Source organism: Vanessa tameamea, chromosome 31 (genome assembly GCF_037043105.1).
Source record: "Vanessa tameamea isolate UH-Manoa-2023 chromosome 31, ilVanTame1 primary haplotype, whole genome shotgun sequence".
Taxonomy (NCBI): Eukaryota; Metazoa; Arthropoda; class Insecta; order Lepidoptera; family Nymphalidae; genus Vanessa; species Vanessa tameamea.
Genome location: NC_087339.1, coordinates 705,919 through 720,508, shown reverse-complemented (window position 1 = coordinate 720,508; position 14,590 = coordinate 705,919). Strand labels below are relative to the sequence as shown.

General features: G+C 36.0%; 3 protein-coding genes across 4 annotated transcripts in view; 2 read left to right on the top strand and 1 right to left on the bottom strand.

Annotated features, from left to right (window-relative positions):
* LOC113392150 (uncharacterized) overlaps positions 1-6,215 on the top strand; it is a 30,634-nt gene extending 24,419 nt beyond the window's left edge. The window contains exons 4-9 of the mRNA XM_026628429.2: positions 545-732; positions 1,178-1,281; positions 2,343-2,495; positions 3,498-3,589; positions 4,522-4,682; positions 5,564-6,215. Of these exons, the coding sequence (XP_026484214.2) occupies positions 545-732; positions 1,178-1,281; positions 2,343-2,495; positions 3,498-3,589; positions 4,522-4,682; positions 5,564-6,088 (1,223 nt within the window). The 3' untranslated portion in view covers positions 6,089-6,215. The remainder of the gene's footprint in view (positions 1-544; positions 733-1,177; positions 1,282-2,342; positions 2,496-3,497; positions 3,590-4,521; positions 4,683-5,563) is intronic.
* The window catches only part of LOC113392148 (zinc finger protein 175-like), a 479,450-nt gene that overhangs the window by 402,513 nt on the left and 62,347 nt on the right, over positions 1-14,590 (bottom strand). The window lies entirely within an intron of this gene.
* LOC113392152 (uncharacterized) lies at positions 8,009-13,238 on the top strand. Its single transcript, XM_064220048.1, has 5 exons — positions 8,009-8,072; positions 9,329-9,481; positions 11,351-11,549; positions 11,851-11,942; positions 12,655-13,238. Exons 1-5 carry the CDS (start codon positions 8,045-8,047, stop codon positions 13,236-13,238), a joined length of 1,056 nt encoding a protein of 351 aa, XP_064076118.1. The 5' UTR covers positions 8,009-8,044.

Genomic DNA, 14,590 nt, shown 5'->3' with positions numbered 1-14,590 from the left:
TTTGATGCGGTTTTTTTTTTATAGATAGATCGATTTAAGAGGAAGGTTTATATGTTTAATACGTCCACAATATAGTAGAGAAACACTGATAATTTTGGAGGTTTCTGAAGTGATGTCGTAAATAAATATTTTTTGCGATTACATTGCAAACGCTGGCTGAACCCTACGAGATTGATCAAAATAATGTACTACAGTATTGTATACCTTAAAAAGATCTTCAAAAAAGTCCGCGATGGTATATGTCTATCTCTTAGGGACAACAGCATGTAATTTAAATGAATATTTTCGAAGACATTGCAGATTTAAAACAAATAAAGCGGTATTGTCTAACGACTGAAAAACTGTGAACGTTGTAAGACATTCTGTAGTATATTTAGTGGCAGCATTGCACCCGCGCGAAGCCGGGGCGGGTCGCTAGTACATACTATATAGAGAAAGCAACTTCGTTGTCAACCGGAAGTCCCTGGCCACCTCACTCTCTTAGATTTATTGGTTAAATTTAGTCATTAAACCAGGTCTAATAACATTAATATTTATATTACAGTGTGCAATACGTATAAAACGCTGGACATAACTCAAATTCAAGCGATCCCACTTGTACCGTCGCCGGAGGTCGTGAGAGTTAACGTGTCATCCTGTACACCGACCACCGTGCCGTTGGTGGTGGGCGGCAAAGTGGTAACCGTGAAGGAATTCCCACATATGGCGTTGCTGGGATGGCCTTTATTGCGGGTAGGTGATTCTTAATATTATACCTACATACATACATTTAGCGATTATTTATTAATCTCTACCTAGTCAGACTGGCGGGATTACGAAGGGGGAGAAGGTCGTAGGCCAGCAGTGGGGCATTAACAGGATGTTATTTAGTAGATCATATGTGTTAATCTGTGTCCGGGGCAGGGGCTGAAGATATTGATTAGACAATGGAATATCTAATGCGAGAATCTAGAACGAGAAATACAGTTCGTTTATAGCGTTGAAGTTAAGTTCAAATCTTGTCTCACATTGGAATTACTACCATCAATTCGGGAAGAATTATGTAATAGTCTGGTGAACAGACATATGTATTAATCGATGGTGACTGGTCACCACATACACCAACCGCTAATACACCACCAACCTTTAGAACTAAGTTTCGCTATTTGACAATAATTAGACTGAATTATAATTTCAGTTAGGCGGTTATTCGTGGAAATGTGGGGGATCGTTGGTGAGCAACCGGTACGTGTTGACGGCGGCACACTGCGTTTACCAGGAGAGAGATAACACTGTTGTATCGTAAGTTACTTGTTATATAATTCCTATATATCTAGTCACAGTATATGCATATTCGAAGCCCTGCATTTAATTTCTGAATCAAAGTAATGAAAAAAAAATTGGTAATTCAAGAATTTCTCAGCAGCAACCAATCATCGTGAACATATTTAACATACTAGCTACCCGTCCCGGCTTTACACGTGTACAATAAGGGTCTGTTTACAACTTTTAGATTGATAAAAAAAGTTAAAAAGAAAAAATATATATTTATTTTTTTCTGGCTAGATAACTTGAAATTCTCGGCTTTTATCTACCATTATATGCATGTGTTGGACATGTAAATCTTGTATCACTCTGCTTAATAATGAAAACCGCATTCAAATCCGTCGAGTAATTTAAAAGATCCAAGCTTAAATAGCAAATAGCAGAAAGCGACTGTGTTTTATACTACGCAGATATTCTCTATTAGAAACCAATTCTTCTGCCTCGTTGGTCTAGTATAGCGGGTATAGCCTGCAAGAAGTAATTAGAGAAACATTCTAAAGCAGCTTTCAGTTTATTATTAAAATAGTAACCATTCCTTAGATCAGCAATGCGTTAACAACCTTGGGAGCTAAGATGTCCCTTGTTTCACTGACTCACCTTCAATGAAACCAGAACATAACAATTATAAATATTGCTGCTTGGTGGTAGAATATTTGATGAGAAGGTAGTACCTGACCAGGCGGGCTTACACAAAACCCTACCACCCAGGGCCGGATCTATCATACGGCTTTTTGGGCTTCAGCCCAGGGTCCCGTGGATTCAAAGGGGCCTCGGATAAGTTAAGTCAAAGTCAAAAATAGACGATAATGAGAAATAATCCATATCTTTATTAAATTAAACAGATCGTATGGTTTGCAGCCCTGCGAGTCCTGTTTAATCAAACACTTTCAATTAATTTAATTCAAGTCTACGTTCAGATATGTCTTAGGTGGGCCCCTAAGTAGTGTTAGCCTAGGGCCCCCTAAGCTTACGGTCCGGCCCTGCTACCACTAAGTATACTTAAGTAATATATACCAATACCCTTTCTGTATTCTCAGGGGCGCTCCAAGAGCAGTACAATTGGGTTCGTCGTATCTGGACGATCCGACCGCTGTGGTTATAAAAGTGGCCGCTGTTATTCGACATCCGAAATACAAGTTGCCGAAGTCTTATTACGATCTTGCGATTGTCAAGATGGCTTCGACTGTCACGTAAGTACTACAGACTAGTTACTACCGATAAAAAGTTATTGGGTCTTTCGGTCGAAGAATTCTCAGTAATAGTCCAATGTCTGGAAGTTGGAAGTGTCTCAGAAAACACGCAAAATCACCAATGAATTCGTTATTTGTAATTTAGCACTAAAGGTGTATTGTAATGTTTCAAGGATTCTGTAAAGTTTTTTACATAATCAATACGCCACTAACCTTTAGAACTTGATATTTCGTCTATTGCCTTTAACATAGGCATATATCCGATTTATCGAAACGAATCTAAAATCGATGTCGTCATAACACGTCATCGATTTGATGTTGACGAGTAACCGTTTTGCGCATCTAAAAAACTATGAATATCGTTTTGGTACGTCAAAGCATTCAAAGTACGATAACATTAAAAACATGAAATATTCGCCTCATCTCTCTTTAACTTTACAGTAACCCGTCTTTGAGAAAGAGATGAAGCGAATGTCGAACCGATTTCGATATCACCGTTCCATCTCTTTCTCACATATCGCACAATGTGAAGTTAAACAGAGACAGGGCGACTTCTGGAATCGGATGTCAACACCGATATTCAATCCAAATATCGGTTACACAACCGATGACAAAATATTCGGATATCGCCCGTGCCTACTTTATCATAAATACCAATTACGCAGAAGTATCATCGGCAATCAAACAGTAAATAAAATTAGAGACCGATTTCCACTGTTCACAATTATAATTTATTTGACACACTATATATACCCAGGAAGGAATATCCGGTCAGCGCGATTCAGAAAAGTGACACTTTCAGTCAGCGCCATCTATCGCAACTGGGCTAAAACATACGCAATTATACAAATGTGTTAATTAGCCCAAAATAAAACCAAGCCTCATTAAAACTGCTTTGTGGATTACGTTTCAAATATTCTCCTCAAGATTTTATGTCTCAGCAGACCTGAGTTCAATGGGACATATGCGACATTTAACTTTACCGTCTATAATTTGTTATAGGTTTTCAAACGTGATACGACCAGCTTGCTTGGGGATACCACCGCCACCTGGTGACCCCATCATCGTTAGTGGCTGGGGTAGAACTGAATTCGGTAAGTATATATTTTGTGTTTATTTATGCATATTTGCAGAAGAACAATTTTTCTAAGATCAAAATTTTTAGAAATATTATTTTCACTGGTCTCAATATTTTAAGATTAAATGGAGATCATACTTTTAATGGCATAAACACCTAAATCATAGTGTGCCTACATGTAGTCACATAATTGCATCATATGTTTGCACACGGAACCACTCCCAAAAGTAGGTCATAAGCAATGCATACTTTTCTATATAATTGTGATAGATAAGTTTAGTCAGTCGCGACACAACCTCTGTATCAGTGAAACGCAAAATATACAACCCTCACGTTAATGTTCGTTTCATTTACAACCTGAAGATCACGCCTAACGAGAGACAAAATAGTTTACTTGGTGCTACCTGGCTAATCTGGCTAAGAACCACCCGTTCATTTGATATTCTACAACCAAACAGCAATTCTTAGTATTGTTGTGAACCAGTATTACTACAGACATGTGACATAAACTCTTAGTACCCAAGGTTGGTGGCGCATTGGTGATGTAAGGAATGGTTAATATTTATAGCGCCAATGTCTATGGGCGGTGGTGACTACTCACAACTAGTTGGCCCATTTTCTCGTCCATCTACAAACATTGTCGAGAATAGAATCTGTCTTTGTTCAGAAGGGTATCACCAAACATTTTTGTTTTTAATCAAACAATCAAAATATACTTCACTCAAGGCCTTTGAATCGTATTTTACAGAACTAAATTAACAGTAAAGCTCCCATCAGTTCGGAATGTAGATTATACCGAAAAGAACCAGTAAGAACTTAGTAGTTAATCTTTTCCCAACGTTTGAAACACATTATGCTATGAATCGTCAGAGTTAGAAAAATATTTTAGTAGGCTTTTCAGTTCAACTGATTTGAGTCAATTTATTTTATATATATGGGTAATTTCAGGTGGAGAGCAATCTCAGGAACTCCGCAGCGTATCTTTACCGGTTTGGGAAATGTCGGAATGCTACAGTGTTTTGGGTACGTCCAGGAAGATTCCGAACGGTCCGTCGAGCGATAGTCAAATATGTGCTGGAGAAAAAAGAGGGGGCAAGGATACTTGTCAGGTAATAAGAAGATTTATTAAGGCATTTTATATATATTTATTTAAGTAAAACAAAAGCAATCTACATACAAGCCTGGGATGACATCCCATTAATATAACATTAACATCATGGTTAATGTTGAGGAGGCGGCAGATAAGGGATCGATGCGAGATGGTTAGCGTTCTATTGGGAAGTCTCTCGTCCAGCGGTGGACAGCAAAACGTCGAAAACAAATGAGAAATAAGATGTGTACTATTTCATAAAATCTGTAAAAAAACTATATGACGGCGACTGCGATAGAACAGCGGCATGACTGTCATCGGTAGGGGCTTCTGGTACAGGGTTCATGGCGTTAGGTCTCAGGCTATAAACCACAACGATACATTATGACAATTCTTGTACTTTATGTAGGTAATCAGTAATCACAAATTATATTATAATTATCAGAGTTGCGTGAACCAACGGTCCCGTTTGGAAGGCCCGGACTGTACCGCTCTCTATAATCAATTTTAGCTTCCGACTCATCGCTCTCGAAAGAATTTAAAATGTGACAGTTGACCCTTCAAACGATGCCGATCACGTGACTCATTATGTCACGGCGTTCACACACCACAGATACAACAGAATCATCTAAGTTAATAATTATTCGTAATCGACAACATATATGTTATGCAAATAAATGATTACTATTATAATTAAATACTTGGTAGCAAATTGCCGGTGTCATGGTGCGTTGGTGACGTTTCGGATTTACTCTTAAACAAAATCAAAATGGCTGCCTTTCTTACTTAAACGCGATGCTCTGCTATTACGACAATTGGAAAGGTTTACAACAAACTACAATTTTATGTAACATTAAAAAATCTATTTAAATTTAGAATCAAATTGATTTTTTCTTACAGGGCGATTCAGGCGGCCCAGCACAAATCCAAGATGGCTGTATATGGCGTGTTGTAGCTGTCACGTCTCTGGGACGATCTTGTGGCGCCCCACACACTCCCGCTCTATACGCTCTCGTGCAAAGAGCATTCGTATCAGCTGTAGTGTTTGGAGAACAGATACAAAACAAACCATCGACGACGAATAGCAATCAACAAACCAATAACAATCAATGGAACAATCAACAATGGAACGGTAATCAACAAACCAGTACAGAACGGAACAGGAATCAACAAAATACTGGACAATCAAGTAATCATAGAAACGAGCAGAGCAACGGTAATACTTATCAATCGAATAACGGAAATCAACAAAGCGTCAGTTATCAAAATTCCAACGGACAATACAATAACAAAAGAAGTACAACGCTCCGAACGGTTTACAACCGACCTGAGAATCATTACAGTGATTACGAGGACGATCGTATACCGGATTACCAAGCTGACGGTAATCCATATTACAATGGTGGTAGAGTGTGGTGGACATAATATTTGTGTCTGTGTTTGTGTGTGTTAATAAACGTGACTCAAGTATTGTGCTCAAGACTGTTACGAAATCTATGACCCATGACTTTTTTAGTTAAAATGTATATCATAGTATTATAATTGTACTTGTAATTAATTGTCGAGAAATATATATTTATTTGGTGGTAAGACTGTTACCCACCTAAGTACCACCTCATTTGATATATGGTTCATTCCACGAATGGAACTCCTTGGAAGAAACACTCGCACTTTATTGGCCGATGCGCGCGACTAGAGGCAAGCGAGACGAATACATTTGACATTCCTAAGAAATAATGACGTCACTCGCATTAACCAATGAACACATAAGGACAATTTCCTTTGGGAGTTCGTTTCGTGGAATGAACTTATTTGACCACGAAAGAACAATGCTGTTTCGATGTGTTCTAAACGTTGAGTGAGTCAGTGTAATGAACAAATGATTAAACTTAATTAGTATTAGTGCGAATTGAGTTTGTTGTAAAGAATAGTGGCAATATTTGTGGTCGATGGTGACAACTCACCTTACCCCACTTGCCCTAATATCCCGACTGCCTTTCCCTATTAATTAATATTTGTGTATTTTTGTAAAATAATGATTTACCTGAAATAAAATAATTTAATATGGATTTCAATTGAGTTTTTATTATTAATTGGCCTATATGCCAATAATTCTAATCTGATTCGTTTTGCTTACTTGTAGTACATTTTTCTACGAGGCGTAGTTCCAAAGCTACTCTAGGTTTGAACGTGGCTACGACTAATGAATAGTAAGTCACTTATAATGACAAATAAATTTATTGGGCCCAAAGAGGTTACATACATATGTTCTTTTAAACTGTCTTTAAGTCGTTACCTAGCCTAAATAGAATACTACTTAAATTTTTTACTCTTAACATTCAGTCACATTTAATAGTAATTTTTTTGACTTCATTTATATTTTAATTAACGTCAGGATTTTGTATTTAATACAATATCTTATTTTATTTATTTATTGTGACCATTTCATTTTATATTTCTGTGATTGACGCCTGATAAAATATAAGGAGCAAAAGTGCGGTCTTGCATATACGATTATTTTTAACGAAAGGCGTTTAGTCACTATAGACCGTTTATTGTTATATTAAACACCAAAACATTATTGTAAACAAGTATTTTTTATTATGTAGATGATGATAAGTGTGTGTGTAAATCCAATCATTGTTGTATAGACAATAAATTGTTGTATTTGATCTACTATGTAATAGTCAGAAAAGAGATACTATTGAGTTTCTAGTAAATTAAGATCAATTAAACATTGTAACGAACATAAAATAATAATATTACATATTCAGCGATCGCGGCGTTAAATATTCAATGAAAATTATAAATGATACAATGTAACTTAAATCAAATGTAAAATTTTAAAGAATCGTTAAAGAGAGTTTGTGTGCTAAAGGATATTACAAAACCAATGCGTTCATAGTTGATTGCACAACTTGGAAATGAGATGATGACGTCTCTATTTTAAATCATTTTTTTTATATTGTTTAGGTAAAATTGTAATTGTAAAATATGACATTAAATAAAAACACAAAGTTTTCTTTCACCGGTACGCCTTAGGTCCGAGGTGTTTATTTCCGAACCGGTGGTAGATTTCTGATTTTTGACGTTGACTAAATCCACTTCATATTTAATCAATAATATTCAATCGGTGGAAACTTCGCCGGATAATGTGATATTTAAATTGTATTATGTAATCAGATTATATTTTATATTGGTTTGTTTCCCAAATATTAAATAAATAAATAAATATTTAAATAAGCTCACGTTTTGTTTCATCGCGTCATAAACTAGAATACTTTTATAGTCAACTTTATTGAATTCTTTTATCGCTTAAATAAAATGTATATTATAGAAACAAATAAAACAAAAATGGGAAATCGAAACTAAAACAGCGCTATGACTTTAAACACTGTTCTCATATTTGGTAAGTTTTATTTATAATTGGACTAAAGTCAAGCGTAAAGTGCTTAAGCCAGGTACTCAATCGCTGTAAATCTTGTATCTAAAGTAAAAAAATAGCTCGTAAATGTCTCATTGCTGGGCTAAGTCTCCCTTTGAGGCGGTTTGGAGCAAATTCCACCACGCTGCTCCCATGGTTGTTAGATACACATGTGCCAGAATTCCTTTGAAATTAGATACATGCAGGTTTCCTCACGATGTTTTCCTTCAACAAACCCTTGGAAGTTAATATGCACGCGTTCTAACCACTAAGTCACTTCGGTTCTGACTATTTGTAGCGAAGTGGTATAAATTTGCGGATCTGTATTTGTAACGTCTTGAGATACCAAAAAAAATCTTACCGAAAAAATTCTTGCCATAAAAACTAGTTCATATTACTGGTTACCTAAGAGCTGGCGCTTACTTAGTCCAAAAACTGAGTCTAGCAGTTCAGAGAGGTAATAGAGTCTTGGGTACAGTACCAGAATATTTTATATTCTTTCCCTTGGTCTCATAATTCGATAAGATGTCTAATCCGATACGACTAAAAAGAGTTCAGGCTCAGCGCCAACTTTACGTTTCCGAAACGATGGGATTGTAACGCTGCTAAAAACGTGGCTGAACAAACTCGAACCGGTGCTTGAAAGTAGGTCGTTCCTGATCAGCCTTATAAATGAGACACGAAGCCAGGTACGGCTATAATAAAAGCAAAAGGCTAAATATATATCAATCATTATGTATCCTATATTATTTATAATAGACTGACATTATCCAAGAACCGAAATGGCCCAGTGGTTAGCCGATGATTTCGGGTTCAAACCCAGGCAGGTACCACTGAATTTTCATGTGCTTAATTTGTGTTTATAATTCATCTCGTGCTCGGCGGTGAAGGAAAACATGATGAGGGAAGCATGTGTCTAATTTCAACGAAATTCTGCCACATGTGTCTTCCACCAACCCGTATTGGAGTAGCGTGGTGGAATTTGCTCCAAACCTTCTCCCCAACGGGTAAGGAGGCCTTAGCCCAGCAGTGGGAAATTTACTGGCTGCTAATGTATGTATGTTATGTAAAAATTCAAGAACCTGAGGAACCAAGAGGTTATTGCCCCCGCACCTGTAGGTACACAAATGTACTCACCCTCCAAATTGGAACACAACAATAATAATTATTGCTGTTAACCTACCCAAACATCCACGAAGCCCTATCACCAAGTCATTTTCTTAATCAAATATTATTTTCAGTCATTTTTTCAAATCACCAATCAATCATAGAAGGTCACTTTGATAATACAAATTCGGCAAAATATAAAAAGGACTTAATTGAAATAATAAAATCACTGAATTATGCAACGACGGACAAAATTGAAGTTAAAACTAACAAAGTCGCAAATAAAGGTACTTATAAATTCAATCAGTATACATATCAATAAAACCTCTTCAAACTTAAACCGCTGAAACGATGTATACATATATAGTTTCAGAACAAGAGTTCCTTTTTTAATTCACTCCTCCATAATGATTAGTTTGCCATACTTGAGGTTTAGCTAATCATCATTACACAGTATAAAACAATGTCGCTTACCGCTGTCCGTCCCTATGTATGCTTAGATCTTTAAAAATACACAAAAGATTTTATTTATAATACATGCAAAATATAGTAGAGAAACACTGATAATTTTAGAGGTTACTGAAGTGATGTCATAAATAAACACATTTTTGACGCTTACATTGCAAACGCTGACTGAACCCTACGAGATAGATCATAATAATGTGCTACTGTATTGTACTCCTTAAAAAGGTCTTCAAAAAAATCCGTGACGGCATATGTTTATCTTTTGGGGATAAACCACAATAAAAAAAAAATTATCCTTTACTTTTTACGAGAAATAATGGATTATTTTCGAAACGAATTTAAGCAATACAGCATTCATCCTTATTCAACTAAGTACCTTAAATACATTGTGAATTTTATATAGATCAATATGGCCCTTTACAGCATGTAATTTAAATGAATATTTTCGAAGACATTACAGATTTAAAACAAACAAAGCGGTATTGTCTAACGACTGAAAAACTGTGAACTAAGTATCAACATTGCACCCGTGCCAAGCCGGGTCGCTATTAGTATATAAAAACCTAAAAATAATGTTTGCAATTAATGGTTTAAACATAATAGTGACTTAGGCTATTGAAAATGACGTTATATAAACACTAGCATTTATAACAGAAAGACAGATAGGCAATAAAATAAAATAAATGTCTCTAACGGTTTTGTGAGATATATTGCCAACTAGCTGTGCCCGCGACTTCGTGCGCGTTGTTTGAATTTAAGTTATTTGGTTATTTTAGCGTGATTTTTTTTTACTCTATGTATAATTCTAAAATAAAACTAGCCTAAGTTACTCCTTATTACATCCGCTATCTGCCAGTGAAAGTCCCGTCGAAATCGGTTCAGCCGTTCCAGAGATTAGTCGGAACAAACAGACAGACAGATAAAAATAGTAAAAAAATGTTATTTAGGTATATATACCGTGTACATATGCATTTCGTAAAAATGGGTTATTTTAATATTACAAACAGACACTCCGATTTTATTTTATGTATCGATGGTGATGGTAATTCTTTTTGTGATGATGACAGCCATGGTCCCCATACCCAAAAGATAACTAACATACCATATCTTGTAGTCTACAGCCGTGGGAGCGGACACAAGTTTACTTACGAATATTTATTTATTTAAGCCTCTTTAATTCCTTAGTAATAATAGTAATAAGGGAGTTTTTTTTATCTAATTTTAACAAAGGACCTCCACGACTATAGACCTCTTCCATTTCACTCAATTTTGTTTGTCCTGAGCTATTCTCTTCTTTGTGTTGGAATTTCAAAAGTTTGTCTTCCCATCTTTCGAGGGGGCGACCCATTTTCATTTTTCCGGGAGGGCCAGGCCATGCAGTGATTTTTCTTGTCCATCTCTCTTTAACCTGACTTGCAATGTGACTTGCTGTACCTGTACTTTATTTGATGCGACGGCAAATCCTACACGACTGGAACTTCAGGCGCAGCACCAAACGCTTTACGTACTATCTGAAGTACGAGAGTGTACACACTTCCAACTGACACTTACTACAGACTGGTTTTGAGAATTTTTCCACGGAATAACCCAATAACTTTTTATCGGCGAACCTCGAGATCTGATTAAGATCAACGAGGCAGTCATCGTCGCACAATTATTTCTTTTACTGACAAATAATTAACGACATTTAGATAATTCCGACGAATTATCCGATGGTGAAAAAGAAAGGAAATTACAAGAGATATTACGTTTATTGAAGAGGAATTACAACGGAGAGAAACATTACAACGAGTTACAGAATAATCCAATACATTCTGGTGCCAGACTTTATTTTATAAAGAATCCAGAAGTTCTAGAAGAATACAGAAATTATTTGAGAAGGAAAAAGATGTGAGTACACTTTCACCAAAAATACTTTATGTAAAACTTTGTGCAAGCCCTTTTGGGTATGAACTACCCAGACATCATATAGTCTACCGCTGAGCAGTAATATTTAGTATTGTTTAGATCCGGTTTGAAGGCTGAGAGATCTCTTGATCAGGCATAATACATTAGTTCTTAGTTCCCAAGGTCGGTGATATTGTCGATGTAAGGAATGATTAATATTTCTTAAAGTGTCAATGCAGCGACCACGTATCATCAGGCCCATCTAAAAACGCTTATATCCTATAAATCATATTTATGTACACAGTCTTCCTTTAAGCTCTGAAGAAGTTGATTATGAAGGAGAAGATGATCATAAAAAGTCAAAGGAATCAAAAAGGCGCTCCGAATTTAAAACAGGTATGAGTACATTCGTTTACCAATTAGTTTCCATTTGCCTTGTGATACCTAATACCTGAATAGGGCACCTAATATCTGACCCAATGTCACATTACACGCGAAGAGAAACTAGATCTTAGATAAGTTGAAGTTATGCTGTATTCAATTCAATCATTGTATGTGCACAAGAAGTAAGGATAAGCTTATAACAACAAGTTTCCGACTCCGCAAAGTCAATAAAACCTTCTTGGGCAAGGTATTCGTTTCTATAATCAAATTCTGCAGACATTTTTAAGTTTGCCATTTCACAAATTCAAATCATTTGTAAAAAATACATTGGTAAAGAAGGCATATTATTCAATACTAGATAACACAAATGACAAAAAAGCGTGGAGTAAATACTTGTTGTCCTCCAGGCAGGATATATTACATACATGTATTTAACTATCATGACAGTATTTTTAGATGTTGAAAAAGAGTAACTACTGAGTTTCTTGCCGGTTCTTCTCGGTAGAATCTACATTCCGAAACGGTGGTAGCTTCACTTAATATAGTTTGTTAAATGACTGGATTCAAATGTGCTTGTAAATGCCTACTTGAAAAAAGTACATTTTGATTTTGAATTGACATAAAATTGACTAACTATGTATTTTTAAATATATTCAATAAATTCAAAAAAAATCTATACCAACAATATCAAATAATATATGTTAACATTACGACTTTATTAAAGGATCCACTGAGCTATCAGAAGCAAATGATTTCGACAGAGCTGAGTCACAAGAATACAAAGAACCAATAAACGAGACATCAGTTGAAACCACACAAACCCTCCTATCTGATTATGTTCAAGACAAACCATCAGTAATCGATGACGACGCGATACAAATACAACCGAAGAAAATCGATTTAAAAGACGTAGTTAAAGAAATACTATCTAAATCAAATGACGAGACGAATACGTCTTTCGAAGAACCCAAAAGTAGAGCGACAAATGAAAACAATTTGGTGAGAAGAGAGAAGATAGATTGGGCTGATTCGAATGAAAAAATCGATAAAGATATATCCGTGAAACATGTTAAAATCGAGAAACCATATAAAGCTACGAAAAAGAAAGCGAAGAAACACAAAAGCTCAGACGACAGGAAAGAGAAAAGAATATACGATGAGCCTGTAATAGAAAGGGATGACAATTACAAGTCTAAGCCTAAATTGAATTATAGAAAACCTAAAATCGATAGCAAGAAAGACTATTTCAGCTACGGCAGAACTTCCATACCGTTTATTGGTAAGAAGGGTATTTATGAAGATAAATAAAATTCAACTAATTCTTGTTTCATTTAATATTCTAAAGGCTAATGATTCTAATATCAACGAAAGCATAACGACTTTTATCTCAAGTCAGCAGAATTAAAATAACACTGAAAATATTTTCAGTGAATATAATTACGTTTACATTAAAAGCCGCAGATAAATCAATAATCGGTATCAATACTTGAGGTAGGACTTTGTGCAAGCCCGTCAGGGTAGGTACCACCCACTTATCAGATATTCTGTCGCCAAGCAGTACTCAGTATTGTTGTGTTCTGGTTAAGTAGGGAAGGGTAAGTGAACCAGTGTAACTACCAGTACAAGGGACAGAACATCATAGTTCCCAAGGTTGGTGACGCATATTCTTTACAGCGCCATTGTCTATGGGCGATTGTGACCACTTACCATCAAGTGGGCCATTTGGTCGTCCGTCAACATATATCACAAAAACAGGGATAACATCGAAAAAACTATAACTAGCGATTTTCGTTTGGAAATCGTTGGGGAAAATGAGATATTTTATTTATTATTTATTTATTTATACATAAAAGTTTAGAAAACATTATACTTATAGCAAGCATCAGAGAACCACCCAGGTCTGTAATAAATGGTAACCTAGAGTTAAATCTACGTGCGTTATCTACAGAACATTAATGCCAGTTAAACATGTGTATAAACTATCGTAACTTACTTAAAAAGTATGATTTTGGTTTCTTCTTAATGTTACGAAGAGGAATATGGTCCCGTACATCATTAACTAAGCGAGGAACTAGGTAGGTATTCATACGCTCGTCATACCTATTGCGCGCTCGGAGTTATTGTAGGAAATTTAATTCGTGAAAAATGCATATTCAATAAACAGAAATTCATCCTTAAATTCATTTTGTTGGATAACGCGACAGGGAGCTACACTTGACACTCACCAAAGGTCATACTACTTTAGTAGTGCGCGTGTACTCAGTAGCCAGCTGTTAGCAACTATTTTTTTCGAATCGTTCTCAACATTAATAGTCAATCTAGAAATATGAATAAAATTCAATAAATAAAGCTTAGTTTCTTGGCGGTTGTTCTCGGTTGGAGAGCCGAGATGGCCCAGTGGTTAGAACGCATGCATATTAACCAATGATTTCGGGTTCAAGCCCAGGCAAGCACCACTGAATTTTCATGTGCTAAATTTGTGTTTATAATTCATCTCGTACTCGGCAGTGAAGGAAAACATCGTGAGGAAACCTGCATGTGTCTAATTTCAACGAAATTCTGCCACATGTGTATTCCACCAACCCGCATTGGAGCAGCGTGGTGGAATATGCTCCAAACCTTCTCCTCAGAGGGAGAGGAGGCCTTAGCACAACAGTTGG